Below are 19,488 nucleotides of genomic sequence, written 5' to 3'. Positions count from 1 at the left end.
ATCTTCTGGCTAATTTTGTATTTTTAAGTGAAGTTTGTTCCTAAGACACCAAAAAAGTGGCTCACCCAGACTGGCCTGAAAATGAATTTTGCTTGGCTTTGGGGTTTTGTTTTGATTTTTTAAAAATCTTTTTAAGTTGGCTTCACGCCCAACGCAGGGCTCAAACTCACAACCCCAAGATCAAGAGTTGAATGTTCTACTGCGTGAGTCAGCCAGGCGCCCCTGTTTTGTTTTAGCAAGTATTTATAACATAGGGAGAGACTTGCTGTGGAAATCTAAGTTTAGGGAGGTCAGGCGGGCTGTGTAGGCAGTGATCTGGGAAGCTGAGGGCAGCGGCTGCTGCCTGTATGCTCCAGATGCCACAGTCACCACCACTCCAGTTGTCCCTCCAACACGGAAGCTAGGTGGCAGGTGAGGACTCCAGATGAACATGCCTGTAGACGGACATCAAAACTGCCACACGTGCCCACCCTACCCAGTTCAGTGGCATGCCAGCTCCCATAAGCTTCTGAGTTTGAGATTCCTGATCAATATACTACCCTGATTGCTAATGTTTAACAGATAATAATAGAACCAAATGCATTTAGTACTAAGACTAATGTCCTGTGATAATACAGAAGGCACTTGGAGATCTGGCACTGGCACAGGGTCAGGATTGGAACCCTGAGTGTCACCACTCAGAAGATAGTGCAGTGGGGCATTGGCTGTCTTCTTATTGGCCCAAGTCACAGAGCACAAGGGGCTGTTTATAAATCAGGGCCCAAAGGCCCAAGGGAGTCACATGACTCCTTAACAAAGAGATGCCACATATATCAACTCTGTGCTTCTAACTCTGGGACTCATACTCTGGTTTCTCTTTAGATCGCATAAATCTTTCACCTTTTACTAACTCTGGGACTCAAACCCGTGGGAACAGGTCTCTGCATGGTGACTAGGGAGTCTGGGCTCCAAGAATCTGGATGTCAGTTTCAGCTCTGCCACTTAATGAGCCCTGTGAACCATGAGAGCCATTTAGCCCCACTGAGCCTCTACTTCCTTAACACCAGGGACAATAATAATCTTATTACAACCCAGAAACCTTGCAAGGATCAAGTGAGGTAATGCACATAAGTACCCTGTGATATATAAAGTACATGAATAATAACCACCATTTAAGGGTCTGTGTTGTGCCAGACACTTCACATACATGATCTCATTGATTTAAACTTGCAAGGCACATATTATTATCTCAGAATTGAAAACTGAGGGATTATGTAACTTGTCCAAATGAAGGTTTTGATGCTGACTCTAGAGCTGGTGTGTATTTTTTCTGTGTGTGAGACTAGCTCTCATAATCCAATCTGCTGCCCTTGTTGTCCCTTCCTATGGCCTTGGCCCCTCCCTCTAGCTGTTCAAACTGCTTCCCCTTCTAGGACTCTTTTTCTGTGCTTCCTAGACCCTGGACTGAGTACATGGTCCAGCACCATGATGCCTGTTACTTCTAGTCAGGACAAACAGAAACTGCACTAACATGGAAGAATTACCCTGCATGCCCCAGACTCCCATCCTCTCTGCCAATACCCTCTCTGCCCTCTGACCTCTGCCTTGATCCGGGAAGGTGACCCTATGGACCATCTCACACATAAGAACTAAACCACTCACCACTGGCCGATCCACAGAGATTGTATTTTCAACTTCCCTGTGGAGAAACACAAACATGAATAGGGAGGTCTCAGTGTCCCCAGAAGCAAGCAGGAAGCACAGAGAGGATTTGCTCAGGCCACACGGCTCCTCAGAGCTAAGTCAGAGCTGACTTCAAAGGAATCTCAGGAAATAATACCCCATCACAGAACCAGCCCCATGCAGGCACCATTCCGAGCAGCCAAGTGCAGACACATGGGTTCTTGTTGGCTTCGCCCAGGTGCCCAGACTCAGCCACCTATCGGGGACCTTGCATTTCTTTCAGGAGCAGAGTCCAAAGTAGTTGGGTCTATGAATTCATCTGCAGTGACCAAAAAATGCAGGATGTGGCATTGCTGGCTTCCCTGGCCACCTCACCTAAAAGTCCCATCACCCCAACACCTATCCCTGTTCCTTACTTTTTCTTTCTCCTTATCACTTATCTCCCTCGAACACATATATGTGTATTTTCCCTCCTACACATTGCTGTCTCATGCTAGAATGTTAAACTCCATGAGGGCAGGGATTTCTTTCTGTTTAATTCACAGTTTCATCATTAGTCCCTAGAAGAAGAGTGCCTGGAACATAGTAGGTGCTCAACAGAGATCTGTGAGATGACACACTAGCTAAATGAATGGAGGAGATGTGGCCAGTGGCTCCGGAGCTGAGGAAGAAGGGGAGCCTGGTCAACATGTCCCAGGATTCCTGGAGGAGACTGGTCCAGCTACCTCACAGCTCCGATCTCTGGAATGGGCCACATGGGCTTTTAGGAACAGACGGGAAAAGTGGGGCTGACTCACTCAGAGAGGTTCCTCTTTTCTGAGAAGACCCTGAGGATGAATTCTCCTTCCTGGTGGGGCTCGTAGGTGGAGGGCACAATGACGTACTCGCTGGGAGGCAGGCGGAAGCGCTCAGACACCTCCCGCATGTTGATGTAGGTCTTGCTCCTGGCCTTGGAGGCATTGTACAGGAAGAAGTCCTTCTGCAGGTGCTGCTTGTTCCCATGCATCTGAGGGAGAGAAGAACCCAAGGGACCTGAGCTCCTCCAGAAGGACACCCTGTCCCGCTCACAGTCTCCCTCCAGGGGTTACCCCAACTCCCTGGTTACCCAGTTCACAGTCATGGCCTACCTACTTCCAATTCCTAAGGCCTCAAATAGCACGACATCCCTGGAGCTCCCTACCCCATTTCCTCCTCTTTTTCTGTTGTGATTCAGAAGTGAAGGTCAAGTCTATCATTCCCCCACTTACCAGAACTGCTGCTGGTCAGCTCCAAATCACCTCCAGGCTGGGGAAGGACCCCAAGGAGGCAGGAGAGGCCTTGGCTGAGGTCTGAGGGAGGCGATTCCTCCATCTCAAAGAGGGCAGTCTCCCTCAGAATATGTCTGCATGACTGTGTGTGTGAATGTGTAATTGTGAGTGCAAATGTGTACGAGTGTGTGCAAGCGTGTGCGTGTGTGTGAGAGAAGTGAGCATGAATGTGTGAGAGCGTACGTGTGACGGTCTCTGGTGGGAAGGGAGAAAGGGGTCCTCATGAGGGTGATAGCCGGGTCATGCAGTACCCTGAGGCACCCGCTCTGGAGTTGCATGACCCGGGCAAGACCCTCTCCTATCATAGTCCTGTCCTCATACCCAACCAGGAAGTTTCCCGATGTGCCACCGATGGACACAGGGCCCCCAGGTAATGCTGCACACAACTGCTGGCCGCTGCCACTTCTATACCTCTTTGGGAACCTTGAGGAGAAACAGAAAAAGAAGACGCTCAGATTCTATGGATTTCAGATCTGAATGGCGATGAAACACTTGCAGGGAGGGAGTGCCGGCCACTGTGGAGTGAATGGAGACATCTGACTCCTCATCTACCTGTCTGGCCAGCCCCAGCCCCACCCCCAGCCCTATTCCACCTCCCCCAACCTGGGTTTTCCCCCCTCGTGACAAATATCTAAGAGATTCTGACACAAGCGTGCCTGATTCAGGAGTTCTGAGAGGGGTATTGGGTATTGGGGAGCCCCCACCCCCAAGGAATGTGTTTCCTGGGCTAAAGCTGGTCAGGAACTTCACACCTCGTAGATGGCAAAGCCAATGGTGAAGAGGTTGGCTCCCAGCTTCCGGTCCTTCCTCCGGTTCTTCTGCATCAGGGCCACCAGGAAGCTGCAGATCACCTCTGAGTCGTCAGGATCATCGTCCTCCTCCAGGAGCTTCAGACGGTACTGTGGGTTGGTCCAGAAAGTATCTGTGCCCCAAGGAAAGAAATGTACATTCAGGTCTGCCTCTCAGAGAAAGGTCAGGAAGGGAAATAAGACAGAACCTATTTATCTCCTGTATCTAGGTGCTCAGTAAATACAGAAGGAATGATTCAGGCTTTTGCCAAACTACTTGGGGGCAGCAGTGGGTAACCTCCACCTTTGTACAGACGGAACCTCGATGCTTGGCTGTGTGTGGTTTCTCCCCGCTCCCTGAGCTGTGATTCTCATTCTCTGCTGATAGCATCTCTTTCCTCACCTGCCCTTTAAATGTTGTTGGTCTCTGGGATTTGGTCTTAGGCCTCTCTACCAGTCCACTGTTCTGCCTCCCTAGGCTGTCTTGTCCACTTAAAAAATTTTTTTTTACTGTTTATTTATTTTTGAGAGAGCAAGTGAGCAGGGAGAGGCAGAGAAAGGAGACAAAGGACCCAAAGCAGGCTCTGAACTGACAGCTCTGAGCCTCATGTGGGGCTCCAACTCACAAACCTGTGAGATTGTGACCTGAGCCAAGATCGAAAGTTGTACACTTAACTGACTGAGGCACCCAGGCACTCCTGTTTCATCCAAGTTTTAACTGTCCCTGCGTGCCCATGATGCCTGACTTGTATATATTCCACAAATATATATTAAGTTCTAATCATACAACCAAGCACCATGTAATCTGTGTATCCAGTTCTCTAGGACACATCTTCACCAGATAGTCTACAGGCGCCTCAAACTTCCCAGGTGCCGGACCCCCCCCCCACGAGCCCCAAGCAAACTCCAGCAAAAACCAAACACGTTGATCTTTCCCACCTGTATGTTTTGTATTGCAACATGGACACCGTCCACTTGCGCCCCCACGCTGGGAAGCTTGAAGTCCCTGACTTCAAGAGTCAGGGACTCTTCAGTGACTTTCCCCACTACTCTGGTCCCTAAATCTGCCCTCTTCCCTCCATCTCTGCTGCCCCCAACTTGCTTTGGCTTTCATCATCTCTGGTTTGTGCCCTGGCAGTCTCTGCTAACTCTGTTTTCCAGTCCCATCCTCAGCGTTGTGAATGCAGCATTGTTTCCACACAGTGTCCTGCTTAAAAGTTGTCAGCAGCTCCCCACCGCACACTCCTCAGCATGGCGGTTTTCTTCTGGGTAAAATGGGGAGGGTTTAAGAAGACAAGATACATGGTAATGAGAGGGAATGACATATGGCCTTTTGTAGGAAGTGGATGGACCTTGAGGGTGTCATGCTGAGTGAAGTAAGCCAGGCAGAGAAGGACAGAAACCATATGTTTGCACTCATAGGTCTAGCAGGAAAACAGGAGAGACCTAATGGAGAACCAGGGGGAACGGAGGAGGGAGAGAGAGTTGGGGAGAGAGAGGGATGCAAAACTTGAGAGACTAGTGAATACTGAAAATGAACTGAGGGTTGAAGGGGAAGGGGGAGGGGGGGAAAGAGGTGGTGGTGATGGTGGAGGGCACTTAAGGGGAGGAGCACTGGGTGTTGTATGGAAAACAATTTGACAATAAAATATTATGGAAAAAAAGAAGATAAGATACACCTGGAACTTAGTATAGAGTCAGTGAATGGTTTTGTTCCACCTGGAACTTGTAGCACTCGGACCCTCCCCCATCCCGAGCCTCTCGCACCTGGGAAGTTGCGGCAGCCTCCGGCAGAGCAGCCTCTCACCCAGCGGCCCTCGTTCACGGACACTGTCCAGGTCTGCAGCTTGTCAGACTCCAGGGCATCGGCTGTGAGGTTGCAGATCTCCAGCTTTGTGAAATGGTAGATGAAATCGTCATATGACATCCTGAGAGGTTGGAAGAGAGAGACCCATATGGGAGGCTGGGAGAGGTAAGACTCAGGGACCAGCGCGTGGTGTAATCACACAGTTCAGAGGTAATTGGGCATGGCCCCAGGAATACCCCTGCCTTTCCTCGTTAGGGTAAACACTGTTGGTTTTCTTGTTTCCCCCCCAAACTTCTGTCTCTTCCAGTAATAACTAAAACTCCTGTGTCCTCAATGGGAGAATCTGGCAGCAATTCAGTTCTCCAAAAGGTACTCTGTGCCTCCCCCCTTGGCCCCGGCATTGTGCTGGACTCAGTGGAAAGAGAGACAGTTTGGGGAAGGACAGACAACTAAGCAAGCAATTTCAAGCATGATGAGTCCTTGGCAAAACACAGAGATCCAGAAAATGTTTCCTTTAAGCTGAGACTCAAGGACTGAGTAGAAATGATCCAAGTGCGGATGAGGGTGGCATCGGGTAAGCAAAGCAGAGCTACCTCGGCCTAGGAGACAGGGAGCAAGTGCCTGGGGCTGTGTGCATGACCGAGGGACACAAGTGAGGCTGGAGACACAATGTGCTGGCCTGATCCCAGGCTCAGTCGTCACCGTGATCTGGCTGGTTCCTCTAGAACCCCATCCTGTTTGGCCTGGGGCTGGAGGAAGAGAACCGGACCCAGATCTCCTGAGGGCTACAGTCTGATGGCCTCCTTTCAGGGCTTGAGGGTTGAGATTTCAGCTCCCCACCGGATCCTTCACTCTTCAGAGTCCTCCTAGGCCCTGTACTCACCAGAACTCTCCATCCTCAGTGACCTGGTGCTGCAGACGGGCCTTCTCAGCTTTGTCCACAAAGCTCCAGTCCTTCCAGCTGGAGGGAAAATGGAGGAATTATGGAAGGAAGAAGGGGAGAGACCTCATGGGGGTTGGGGCAAGAGGTATCAAAAGAAGTATGAAAAAGTTGAAAGAGTAACACATCTCCAAATTGCAGCAAGCAGGAAGCATCAATATGGAAATCTGATCTGATGCCCTCAGTGTAAAACCCAATAATGCCTTTCTATCGTCATCAGGAATAAGGCCTTAAATGGGTTTGTAAGGGCTTGACCCTTCTCTGGCCGATTTTTTTTTTTAATCCCTCCTCACACTTTAAATTTCTTAAGAGAGAGAAGAGGGGAGGGGTAGAGAGAGATGGAGACACAGAATCTGAAGCAGGCTCCAGGCTCTGAGCTGTTAGCATAGAGCCCGACACAGGGCTCAAACTCTGGAAATGAAAGATCACGACCTGAGTCAAGTCAGCAGCTTAACCAACTAAGCCACCCAGGTGCTCCATATCTCTCCTCACACTTTAACAGTTAACAGTTGACCTCTTGAAATAGATTAACTGGATTCCATTTAATAATACCATTCCTCGCTGTGTAACTTTGGGCGTGGCACTTACCTCTCAGCTTCTGTTTTCTCAATTGCAAAAGAGGAATGAGTATTATCATCTACTTACACAGCTGTGATGAGCAATGAATGAAATAATACATGCAAAACTTTTAGACCAGTGCCTGCCATCTAATAAGTAACTGTCTGAGTTATTGAGAAAAAGACCAATCATGTAAACATTTCCTTTCTCCTGCCACCAAAAAAATAGCCTGGCTTTAAGTCTCTAAAGGCAGGATGATTTTCCACACCTCTCCTCAAGAGGGAAAAAACAAAACACATTTGTGTTTCAGGAACACCAAGGTGAATAAAACTAAACTGGGTTGTCCTTGGAAAGGTAAGGGAGGGATTGAGGAAGTGCTTGGGGTGGGGGGGGTACTAGAGGGGAGATGGAGATTCCTGAGAGAGCAGAAGGAGGGACCTGGGGCGGGCGGGAGTGAGGGGGCGGAATGGCTCAGGTAGGTAAGCATCTGACTCAGTTTTGGCTTAGGTCATGATCTCAGGGTGCATGAGTTTGAGTCCCACATTGGGCTCTGTTCTGACAGTGCGGAGCCTGCTTGGGATTTTCTGTCTTCCTCTCTCTCTCTCTCTGCCCCTCCCTCTTTCTCTCTCAAAAATAAATAAATAAATAAACATAAAATATATATATAAATATATATATATAAGGGAGGACACAGTGCAGGGAGGGTCGTCTCCTTGAGAGACCCAGAGATGGGCCCCACTTGTCAGCAGTCCCTGTGGTGGAGGCATCGGCAGTATGTGGGTTAAGGCTGGATACCAAATGATGAGGCTGGAGGTCAAGTGACAGTCCCTGTGGGTGACCTGACCCATTAGAGTGGACAACTGATGGGACACCGAGGGCCTTCCCAGAGCAGAGAGTCTAGCTCAAATGCCACTCTCGCCAGGTCACCTTTTTCTATTCTTCCTGTCCTATGCAAACTAGGTGAAGGGTTCCTTCTTTGTGACTTTTATGATAGCATTTATCTTAATTATCAGTGGATTTTTTTTTTTTTTTGGTCCTTCTCACTGGAGTCTACAGGGGCAGGGCCTATGCCTGTTCGTTTCCAGGTCCCCAGCTAGTAGCATGGGGCCAGCCACACACTCAGCACAGAGGATGGAAGGATTTGTCTCCCTGATGAGTGAAGGAATGCCAGATAATGTCTGTAAGAGGCAGTAAGAGGACTAGAGTCACTTCATCATCACAGTCCAGGCAGGGAGGCTGCCAGAATATCCTCAGTGCCTGTGCCTGTGCCTGCTGTTGAGTAGGCGCTCAGTAAGGCTTGCTCAGCACATGAAGAGCTGAATGAACCAGTAATGCTGGTGCCCTGGGTAGAGGGAAGCACGGGTGCTGAAGGGCACACATGGCTACTGAGTCCTGCTATCTCCTCTTGGGAACGAAAGAGGCACTCAAGGGGCTTCTTTCCACTCAGTGAGGCAATTGGGAACCATCCTATAAAGCCTTTGTAAATGTTTCTTTGTAAATGTTCCCATGTTTGTTATTTTTGCTGCCCCCAGTTCATCCCACTCAGTGATAAGCAGTAAGATCTTTCAGGGGGACTGGGCACCTTTTTCATGGGGACAGCAAGGGACAGGGAATCTTAGCACTGGCTAGGCATTCTCCAGCCCACCATGTAAGTGTTAATATTGGTCCATTTTACAGATAAGGAAACCGAGACTCTGAGAAGGGAAAAGACTTGTTTAGTCTAGACTCCTGCATTCACACTTTGCTTCTACCTGGACCTAGCCCATGCTTTCTAGAAACTCCTTTCTAGCCAGTGGCCATCAGTGAGGTCTCTGGATCCCCAGCTGCCCTGGCTCCTCTGTGGGCCTTTCCCTGGAGCCCACATCCCCTCGTCTCCTCTGTGGATCATGGGTTTGGAGGTTTAGACCACATATTTGTAATATTCATGTGGCTTGATATGCAATCCAGCCTTGCCCCAGGCTGTTTGTCCCCCTCTCAAGGACCGTCCCCCTCACCTACCTGTCACTCCAGGAGCCATTCCACTCCACCTGGCCCCAGGGATTCCGCAGCCGCACCAGCTTTACTTTCTCATCCTTGAACAGGGTCTTGGGCAAAGAGAAAAAACTCTCTTGCTATGGGCCTTTCTGGAAAGGGGGTTTTCTGTCTTGCCCTGAGGGCTGGGGTGGGGATGGGGAGAGAATCCTGTTCAGGGGGCTGTCCTGCCAGGTCCCGGTCAGGAGACTAATCAAAGGCTCTCTTGTGGAATGGCAGGGTGAGTGGTCAGAACCTTTGAACTGAGTCTGCAGAGGTTAGGGCTTGACCATCTTCTAAGAAGTGGTTTTCCCAGCCATTATGAGCTTTGGGGGAGGAGGAAGGGCATATACTATAGGGCCACTCTTCACACATTAGGTGTCTTTGTTTGAATTAGGAACAACACCTCTGCTGGCTGAGGAACTACAGAGAAATGACCCCATAGATGGACTGATTAGAAAAAGGTGCCCTTTGGGGTGCCTAGGTGCCTCAGTTGGTTAAGCATCCAACTTTGGCTCAGGTCATGATCTCACAGTCCAAGAGTTTGAACCCCGATTTAGGCTCTGTGCTGACAGCTCAGAGCCTGCAGCCTGCTTCGGATTCTGTGTCTCCCCCTCTCTGTGCCCCTTCCCCACTCATGCTGTCTTTCTCTTTGTCTCACACACACACGAAAAATAAATAAAAGGCTCCCCTTCCTCCAGTCTCTGCCCATCCTCGTAAACAAGGAAGGTACAGCCTGCCCAACTGTGCACATTGGTCCTGACAAGTTTCCTGTCTCCAGCCAGCAGTGCCAGGGGGAGCAAAACATTGTATCTGGTTCAACTACCATAGAAAAGGAGACAGGAGAGCCCATGAATTCAATTTCATAAAACCAAAGTGATTTCTATTTGTTCCAGGGAACTATTGGGAAAACTGCCATTTTTAGCACTAAAAGCAAAGATCAAACTGAGCACCACCTTGTGGTAAGATCCACCTCTATCAGTCCCAATGGTCCCCTCTAACCACAGGCGCTGGGCCCAGATCTGAGCAGAACTTCTGAGAGGAGGCAAGCTCTGCAGAGGTGAAGGGGCCCAGAAAGCTAAGTCCTGACTTCTGAAGGCCAACCCAAATAGCTCCCGCTCCCAAGCAGCCCACATTGTCAGCCTCACCTCCTCCAGCCCAGTGACAGAGTAGGCGTGGCCTTTGACTAGCCCACAAGCCATTCTTGTCTCATACTGAACCGGAACAATTGTCTGTGGAGCAAAAACCAGACAACCTGTCAGGGGTTGGACACATTGGGTCATTTTCCAGGTTCTGCAAGGTCAAAGACTCCTCTAGGGTCTGAATGTGGACCTCCTGGCCATGAGAAGACCCTCACTGGCTCTTTTACAGTCCAGAAGATGCAGCCCAGCAAGTGGTTTTCCTCAAGCTGTTTGCCTTTAAAAGGTCTGTTCTGACCCTCGGAGAACAGTCTGAGGCTGGGACAAGGACGATGCTGGTAAGCGGATCCCTGCCCCTCCTTTCGGGATCTCTTAGGGTCTTTCAAAGGGGGAAGAGGGACAAATGGAGGCCCCTTCTCCTGAACCCACCCAGACTTGACAATTCTGGAAGAGAAAGGAATTGAGAAGAGGTTAGATGAAACATACAGGTCTAACCTTCTCTCTGTATATCCCCTTACCTCTCCACACCCACTGAGAACAGAACACTCCAGAAATCAAGAGTCACGGTGCCCGGGGAAGGAATTTAGAGGAGGCCAGAGTCAAGTCCTACTCAGGCATGATTTGGCCTACTGGTACCAGGGAAGTTTTCAAAGCTGCAGCAATTCCCAAGTTTCAGCATATTCCCTGGAACATCAGCCCCAGGAGATGCTCAGCACAGGGATAGCATCTCCACACCCAGTGAGCCCGTGACCAGATCTCTATGGCTTTCCTTTGCTTGGTAACAAAACAGCTTTAATAAGAGCTTCCTGCATGCCATGCTAAGGTATGTAATTCATGAGCCTTTTCAGGTGGAGTCAGGGCTTCTGACATCGTGGCCCCTGGCACATTTCAGTCCTTATATGACCCAGACCATGCTCAATAGGAAGGGATGGGGCAGCAGATCGGGGCAGATCTGGGAAACCACTTGAAACGACTCTTTTGGCATTACATATGCGCATTGGTGATCTGTCCCAGAGAAGTGATCACGACACACACTAAGATGTATCTATTAGGATGTTCAAGATAGCATTTTAAATAATAGCCAACACAAGAGAGAGAAAGCAATCTAATTTTCCAACAATAGGGTATTGGGTTAAAAAAATATAATATCTGTATGTGGCATATTGTACAGCCACTAAAAAAAATATTTTCGGGGGCGCCTGGGTGGCTGAGTCAGATGAACAACTGACTTCGGGTCAGGTCATGGTCTCACAGTTTCTGAGTTTGGGCCCCACATTGGGCTTGCTGCTGTCAGAGCAAAGCCGTCTTTGGATACTCTGTTCCCCTCTTTTTCTCTGCCCCGCCCCCACTCACATTCTAGTGAGCTCTCTTGCTATCTCTCTCTTTCAAAAATAACCATTAAAAAAATGTTTTGGGAGATGCATTAACAATATAGTTCATATTAGCACATTAAGAACATAAAGCTAACTGAAAAAAAGCATAATGCAAAGATGTACATATAGTGTGACAACATTTGAAAAATAAAAATGTAGATTAACTGTATGCAAAGAAATATCCTAGAAGGACATTTACTACATGCTTAGAGGTACAACCTTTAAATGGGAGAAAACATGGGTTAATTTTTCCTCCGTGCTTTTCTATAAGGCTCAGTATTCTTCAGTGAGCATGCATTACTTCTGAAAGTACTAGAAAATAAACTCCATGAGGGGAGAGACCCTTCTAGTGAACAAAAAGTGTTTTCTTTTTGTTTACTACAGGAGTGTCTGGCACCTTGTAGGAGCTCAATAAATCTGCACTGAGTGAATAAATGAATTAGAAGAAATACTTAAAAATCAACAAAGTCTCTTGTATTTCTACTTGTTAATTTGTTATCAGAGAAACGGCCTGGACCAGAGGGTATGAAGGAACTCCCACAGAGAGTCCCTCCAAATCCTGTCTCCCCATCTTCTTCAGGAGCCTTGGAGCAGGCAAGTTATTCCACCCCAGACCCCGGGAAGGCCCATGCGGAGGTCTGTGTGTACGGTACTGGCTGCTGAGGGGAGGCAAACATCAGCAGGCCTGGGTCATGCGGGGGTGGGGGGGTTGGGGGGTGGTCATTCCTGACAGTTGGAAGCGTACACACCCGGGTCGGTCTGTCATCTGAGCCTCTGGGGATGAGGTCTGAGTCCCTGAGCAGCGAGTTATCCATATTCCTCACCATCCGTGCAATCAACTCCCCCATTTTCAGCCCAGAAGGAGAGGTTCCATACGTCATGTTTGTGCCATCCTGAGGCCCGATGGGGAGGGCCAGGAACAGTCCAGGAGAGGGAGAGAGAGATCAAACAAGGGAGGGTGATAGAAAGGGAAGGAGACAGAAAGAAGGGAGGGGACAGACAAAGGAAAAGAGGAGAGATAAACAGTGTGAATGGAGACAAGATAGAAAAAAGTGATACAGAAAGAAAATGTTCATTCACAGGTGTTTAATGCTAGCTGATCTTCCCAAGCTTTTGGACCCACTGGGAATATTGGGAGAGGAAGGAAATTCAGGAATTCAACTTGGGTTCCTTCCTCAGTGATGGAAAGCACCAGCCAAGACTATTATACCCTGAGCAGCCCCCAGGGCAGGTGTGTCTCCTGAAACTCAGGACGCCTGCCACTCTGTGGGGCTCCTTACCCTTTGCCCCAGTGTCCAGTCACACCGCTCTGCTGCTCTGAGAGCGTGCCTGCAGGCCGCCTTCTCTCAGATCACAACACAAGGCCGGTGTCCTACGTGAGAGACAGGATCACAGCTCAGTGACTGAGAGGCTGTCTCAGGGAACTGGCTGGCTCAGGTCCAGAACCAGATCTGGGGCCAGCTTAATTTTGGCATGCTGGAGCTGAGCAGCACTGACCACAGAGGCCGGGGCTGACACAGGCCTCGGGACCTATTTCTATCTAAAGTCCAGGGCTTGGAGCATCTTTGCCAAGTCTCTTTAGTGAAAATCACCAGGAACTCTTCAACTCCCTGGAGAAATGTTCAAAGTTGAGAGCCAGTTCCTGCTTCCCAAAACAAAACCTCCACCCTGTCCCAGAGAAAAGCCCTACATTGCTTTTTGTCACACAAATGGCTTCCCAATTGTTGACTGCTCCCTGCCCTACACACTACACCCCAGACTTACATCGATGGAACAGCCCATGAGGGATCCTCTCTCGATGGCTTTCTTCATGATCTTGTACATGTCCCTGGGAGCATCCTTGATCTCAAAAAACTCTGTCACCCCTCCTGTGAAGTCCTCCATGGCCTCTGTAGTGTTCCCACCCTTCAGGGCCTCATATGAACCATGGAGCCTTGGAGAGAGAATGAAGACCAACCTGAGGTCACAGGGTTCCAGGAAATATGACCCAGGCCCCAGGCCACTGGGACTTTACTCTTGGGCCCTATGATGTTCTCTTGTCTAATTTCTCCAACAACCCTATATGCTAATGGAATAGATACTATGATTCTCTTTCTTCACATTTGAGAAACAATGTGAAGAAAGGCTTCACATTCCAGAGGCCAAGTGGCTTACCCAAGGCTACGGAGAAACAGAGGCACTGGGACGGAACCCAGCCATTCCTACTTCCTGACTCTTCTCTTTCCACCATAACCTGGACCCCAAGGAAGGGCTCCATAGAGCCCTTAGAAATAGCTGGGGTGAATCTTCCAAGTTGAGAGATAACATGACTTTATTATATACTGTGAGATCATGAGGTTGAGCCAAGCAAGACCCTGGGAATGTGAGGTTCAGAGATCTAATGCTCAGATCCAAGACTTACAGCATCACCACGACGGCAGAATTAAAATACTCACTTTGGGAAGCTAAAGCTAAAAATTTCCTACATGCCTTCATCCTCCCCTTAAATACAGTTTTTTAGTTAGAGCTGTTACTTCCTAGACCTGGCCCTCTCGGACTTTGGGTCCCAGTTGAATGGTGCGTGCATGCACATATGTGCGCACACATGCCTCCTCTTGTGACAAGACTTCAGCTAGGTTTTGCAGCCCACAACCTTTAGCCCTGCCTCACATCCAGAAGTGTTGTTGCCTTACTTAGCATAAGCCTTCTCCAGCAGAGCACTCCAGAATTCGTTGCGGTGGTTGGATTTGGTGAAAACCAGTTGATTGTTGTAAGTCGGTAGGCAGTCATCAATAACCACATCCACCCAGTCTCCATAGCGCCAGAACTGCACAGAGGCACCAATGACAGAGTCACATCGTCAGATTACCCCTGGGAAATATGTCTCTGCTCCACATTCCTCAGACTCTCTTTGATCCCAAAGCAATCCTATTTCCTCAGCTCTGCACTTGGTCCTTATTCATTCTCTTTTGGGTTTGGAGTGTGTGTATCTTTCTCTAACTGGACCATGAGTTCCTTGGGGGCAGGAACGTGGGCTACATACCGCTTTCTTTCTTCCACACAGTCCAGCCCAGTCTCGGGGATGGTAGGTGCTCCGTGAATACCTGAGGACTTGAGATTTTCATTCTCCTGCTCCGTTGGTCTGGAGTGGGGCCTATGTATTGTGTTTTAAGTAGTTTAGCTGATTCTAATATGCAGCCAGGGTTGAGAACTGCTGGTCTAGGTGAAGGTGATGTATTGATTTATAGATTTCTTGATGGCAAACAAGGCAGAAATGGCTTCTGAAGAAGAAAGACTGATGTGGAAAAGGAAAGTGCCCCAGGATATACTCTGGCTATAACAGGAACATTGTCGAATAATTTCAATGCTGAATGTTCTTTTTTGAACAAACCCATCTTAACTGAAGACTGCCAAATGTGGTTTAACTTCTCCTCTAATGATACTTCCCTTATTGAAAAGAGGGCAAAAATCTATGTGGTCTTTATATTTATGGCCCTATTTAGGTAGAAGACCCTGTAAATATCAGAGGGAAACTAGCAGCTTGAGGGCACAGGGAAGAAATGAAAATGAGGGCCTAGCTGCCTTACCCATGTTCAGAGGGCAGCGGGACCTGAACCTGAACCTGAAAAGAAGACCTTCTCTCAAGCCTTCAGTCCTGAGGTACAAAATCAGCAGGTACGTCAACTGATGGTTTGGGTCAGTCCCAGGACATTGGGACTGTAAACATTGAGGCTGTAACATTGAACATTGAGGCTGTAAACAGATTGAGGCCTCAGAACCCCAGCATCTGCTAGACTCCCACATGTGGAGCTCACTTCAGTTTTGGGCCAGCACCAGGATCTGGCTCTCTCATTTTGGATCTAGAATGTGGAGCTAGAGAATTTCCAATGGTTTAATTGATTCTGGAACCAAAAGACTCCTTTCTGGGCCGCGCCAGAAGCCTGGTCCCCAGACTGACCAGACTTTCCTTCCCAGGCCTGGAAGAGGTGAGTGATAGACTTGGTATAGACCTGCTGTTACAGGGAAGCAGGTAAAGGAGCCGTAGTCATGCAGGGGGTTTCCTATGCGAACTTAAGGGCTCTATGAAGCTCCCAACGCTAATATCTTAAGGACCTATTTGAGAAGGGCTGCAGGTAACAACACAGCAGCCAGCCAGAGAGGCAAAAATAGATCCACAGGCCAGCAAACAGGCTGTCTTTCTGCCTTTCTGGGGCATGGAGGAAGGTGGGGGGTTGGGAAACGGGCTGCTGAGGGGGCAGAGATAAACAACTGCATCCTCACAGGCCTGAGGCCTTAGCGGGGTCACTGCCCCCAGCCAAGGCAGGGTGGGTGGAATCTTTCCTGAAGCCGCTGGGAAGTCAAGGCCAGGAGACCCGTGGTAGGTGGACTGCAGCTGGCCCTCTTCGTTTTCTTGTTGAAACAAAATTGTGAAAACATTTAATAAAAGTTTAATCACGCAAATGATCTATAAGAATTCCAAAAAATCAATTTTGATATTACAGAAAACAAATAATAAAATATGTAAGCGGTACATTCCAAACACGGTGTTGATGATGGGAAGACCTTTACACGCATCTGGTATTTGAGGTAAGTGTTCCTGAAAAGGTGGGTTTCCAAAAGCAGCTGGCCCTCTTAACCACACTCCAGTGACCTCACCTGGAAGTGGAAGATCCCTGCATAGTTTTCGGTGAAACTCTGATCGTGGGGTATGACTCGGAAAAGCAGGCGCTCATTCAGGGTCAGGCAAGCGATGGCTGCGAGAAACCAGCAGTCCCCTGTGGGGGAAGCACACGGCATAGGTCACCTCCAGGGGAGAAAAAGGCCCACTCCCAGCTGACTCTTCTGCTTCTCTGAAGAACGAGTTCCCTATGTGTTCCATGTCCCACGTCCAGATCTGACCTTACAGAGGTCGACACAGAGGAGTTGGATGGCAGTCCCTTGACAATTCGATCAGGGTGACTTACTCTCCTCTGACTGGTTTTCCAGAAGGCTGTAGGCAATTGCCGTATCTGTAATATAAGCTCACTTCCTTTCTGGACCTCGATGAACACAGAGCAGTAGGTCAAAACTGGGTCATTCTTCCTACTGCCTGTATGAAAGCTGCACTGCCTGGACTTTTGCAATGTGAGTGCATACCTCGGTGGAGACTGAGCATCTGGGACCCATGGCCAAGCCCACTTATACTGGAAGGAAAGCCAGCAAAGAAGCTTCCGTGCAGCCATTTTATGGGGGCACTGAGACGTTGCTGGCCGTGGAATGAGAAGGGGATATTTTCTTATTCCCTGAATTTCGTTTCTGGCAGAGTACTGCATGTAGTAATTTTGCTCTGTGTGTGTGTGTGTGTGTGTGTGTGTGTGTGAGAGAGAGAGAGAGAGAGAGAGAGAGACAGACAGACAGACAGACAGACAGACAGACAGATAGACAGACAGAATGTGCAAGGAGCATGCCTGGCACACTGACAGTCATAGAATTGCCTTCTATGGGGATGGGTTGAGTTATGAAAGGCCTTTGTTTTGCTGTGTGGATGTGACATCATCCTGGAGACTGTAGATGGGAGATGGAGAGCTCCCAGCAGCCCTCCTCCCGCCCGGTCGCCCCTGAAGAAGCAAGCCTCTCCTTTGAAACTGTATCTGTTAGAAAGTCAGGTTATTATCTTTCTCAGGGCTCTGCAGGCAGCCTTCCCGCTGGGTGCAGGCACCCCAATATTGAAACCCCCCTCAGCCTCTCTTTCGGGGGCCACATTCCTTTCATTTGGTCTCAAGTGCGCCTGTCCCTCAAGTTTTAAATTACATCTATTGATGTTCTTTCCAACATAGCTTCCCAGAGTTTCCTGTAGTTTGGTTGCTTCTTGGCCTTTTGGCTGAGATCAAGTGTAGAGCTTTCCTACAGTCCACACCAAAGATAGTACTTCCTGAGGGAGGAAGGTCTGGTAGAAGAGGAAGCTGACCACTGGACAGAAAGCTGGGTGCTCACCCACATGGCAAATGTCATCCTTGTTGAAAGACTCCATTAATATGGAGCTACTCTGGGGCAATTTAAACAAGAGTTTGAGTTAATAAGTGTACTTTTTGTGTGCATATGGATTCAGTATATGTTCAAGGGACATGCTTGGTATGCAGACCTTTTCAGAGCTCTCTTTGCAGGAAATGGGTATATTTTAAAGAGGGCTTTTGTCTCACTGGTTGGGGTATGCAAGCATCCTCGGGACTGTCGGGAGCATGCTGTGGACTGAGGCATATCCCCAGTGAACTCATGTGAGGAGGAACAGAAATTAAATGAAGCCATCACAGCACATAGATAAATGAGCACAAAGTAGTGTTAAAAAAAATCTCCTCCCCAAAATTCATTAAAAGCAAAACCACATTTTGATCACCTTTTTATCACCCCTTGATTGTTTGGCTGGATATGACCCGAGGGTACTTTCTTACCTAGATCTCCTTGACAGATGTCAGTTCTGTTGGCTCCACCAATGATAAATCGAGGATTCTCACAAATTTCCTGGGAAACAAAAAGGAAATAATAACAGTAGTAGTAGCAATTATTTATAGTGGTCCATTATGTAGTACTGACATCCTATATCAGGAGTGCTATATGCACCACTCATTTAAGCCTCTGCAAACAGTTGGATATTATCATTCTTATTTTTCAGATAAGGAAACCAGGGCTCTGAGAAGTTAAGAAACTTGCCCAAGGACACACAGCTAGTAAGTGGTGGAAGCCAGAAACATGCCTCCTTTCCCCATTGTTCTATATCATTCCCACACACTGACATACTATCTGGGTAAGGATATACTTTAGGAGTTAGGTCAGAATCATTACTGTCACAGCTTTGGCAAGGGACAATGGAAAGCATAGATCTTTCTTTTTTTTTTTTCTTTTTCTTTTTCTTTTTTTTTTTTAATGTTTATTTAGTCTTGAGAGACAGAGCATGAGCAGGGGAGGGGTAGAGAGAGAGGGAGATACAAAATATGAAGCAGGTTCCAGGCTCTGAGCTATCAACACAGAGCCTGATATGGGGCTTGAACCCACAAGCCGTAAGATCATGACCTGAGCTGAGGTCAGATGCTCAACTGACTGAGCCACCCAGGTGCCCCTTCTTCTTTTTTTATTTTCCTAGGCCAGGAAAATAGGTGTAGGAGGGAAAATAAAGTTCTTTATTCCCAAGAAGTGGTAACAAAGATATTTAGTCACATTACTTCCCTGGGTATGTAGGACTTGATAGCTGAGGAGAGCAGAAAGTAAATTTATTGTGGGCCTTGTGGGTGTCTGGTCAGCTGAGGGTACATCTCTTTACTCAAGCTAACCCCTTAGGTTACCACTGGCCCCATTTCAGGTACTTCAGGTACTTCGGATTATGTGCAGCCCAACAGAGGCCAACAGAGGGCGCTCCTGTTTTTCTTTTGATGTCTTGTGCTTTGTTTTTTGTAAAATTTTGAAATAGTTGTAGATTCTTTGTTTTGTTTTTTAATGTTTTATTAATTTTTGATACAGGAGAGACAGAGCATGAGAGGGAGAGAGTCAGAGAGAGAAGGAGACACAGAACCGGAAGCAGGCTCCAGGCTCTGAGCTAGCTGTCACCACAGAGCCTGACGCGCTCGAATCCATGAACGTGAGATCTGACCTGAGCCGAAGTCGGAGGCTTAACCGACTGAGCCACCCAGGCGCCCCTGTTTTGGTTTTAATATCATTCTTCAGAGGCTTAAGAAGTCTTGCTATCCCTGTGACAAAGTGCTCACTCGGTGTCTTCTGTGTGTGCATGTGTGTCTCTCCCCATTCCTGCCGCCGTCACAACTCCGTACCCCAAAATGAGTTGACGCTCCTTGTACATGGGGATCTCTCCCTCCTACTCGATACAATGTCTTGTTTAGACCACACCACATGTACCTCCCATCTGAAACTCTTAATGCAATGGAAGGATAAACCCC

At 48.3% G+C, this 19,488-nt stretch overlaps 1 protein-coding gene across 3 annotated transcripts in view; it reads right to left on the bottom strand.

Moving 5' to 3' along the window:
- CAPN3 (calpain 3) overlaps positions 1 to 19,488 on the bottom strand; it is a 49,125-nt gene that overhangs the window by 7,528 nt on the left and 22,109 nt on the right. For 2 of the 3 annotated variants that reach the window (XM_029952965.1, XM_029952964.1), the window contains exons 2-14: positions 17,992 to 18,061; positions 16,220 to 16,338; positions 14,257 to 14,390; positions 13,349 to 13,517; positions 12,334 to 12,477; positions 10,221 to 10,304; positions 9,061 to 9,146; positions 6,448 to 6,525; positions 5,525 to 5,685; positions 3,722 to 3,891; positions 3,381 to 3,392; positions 2,460 to 2,668; positions 1,642 to 1,678 (exon numbers count right to left, since the gene is read on the bottom strand). In XM_029952965.1, the coding sequence (XP_029808825.1) occupies positions 1,642 to 1,678; positions 2,460 to 2,668; positions 3,381 to 3,392; positions 3,722 to 3,891; positions 5,525 to 5,685; positions 6,448 to 6,525; positions 9,061 to 9,146; positions 10,221 to 10,304; positions 12,334 to 12,477; positions 13,349 to 13,517; positions 14,257 to 14,390; positions 16,220 to 16,338; positions 17,992 to 18,061 (1,473 nt within the window). The remainder of the gene's footprint in view (positions 1 to 1,641; positions 1,679 to 2,459; positions 2,669 to 3,380; positions 3,393 to 3,721; positions 3,892 to 5,524; positions 5,686 to 6,447; positions 6,526 to 9,060; positions 9,147 to 10,220; positions 10,305 to 12,333; positions 12,478 to 13,348; positions 13,518 to 14,256; positions 14,391 to 16,219; positions 16,339 to 17,991; positions 18,062 to 19,488) is intronic. The other variant, XM_029952966.1, reaches the window with a different exon arrangement.

The sequence above is a fragment of the Suricata suricatta genome, chromosome 9 (genome assembly GCF_006229205.1).
Source record: "Suricata suricatta isolate VVHF042 chromosome 9, meerkat_22Aug2017_6uvM2_HiC, whole genome shotgun sequence".
Lineage (NCBI taxonomy): Eukaryota > Metazoa > Chordata > Mammalia > Carnivora > Herpestidae > Suricata > Suricata suricatta.
The sequence above is the reverse complement of the archived record's forward strand: the minus strand, read 5'-3'. Positions and strand labels throughout refer to the sequence as shown.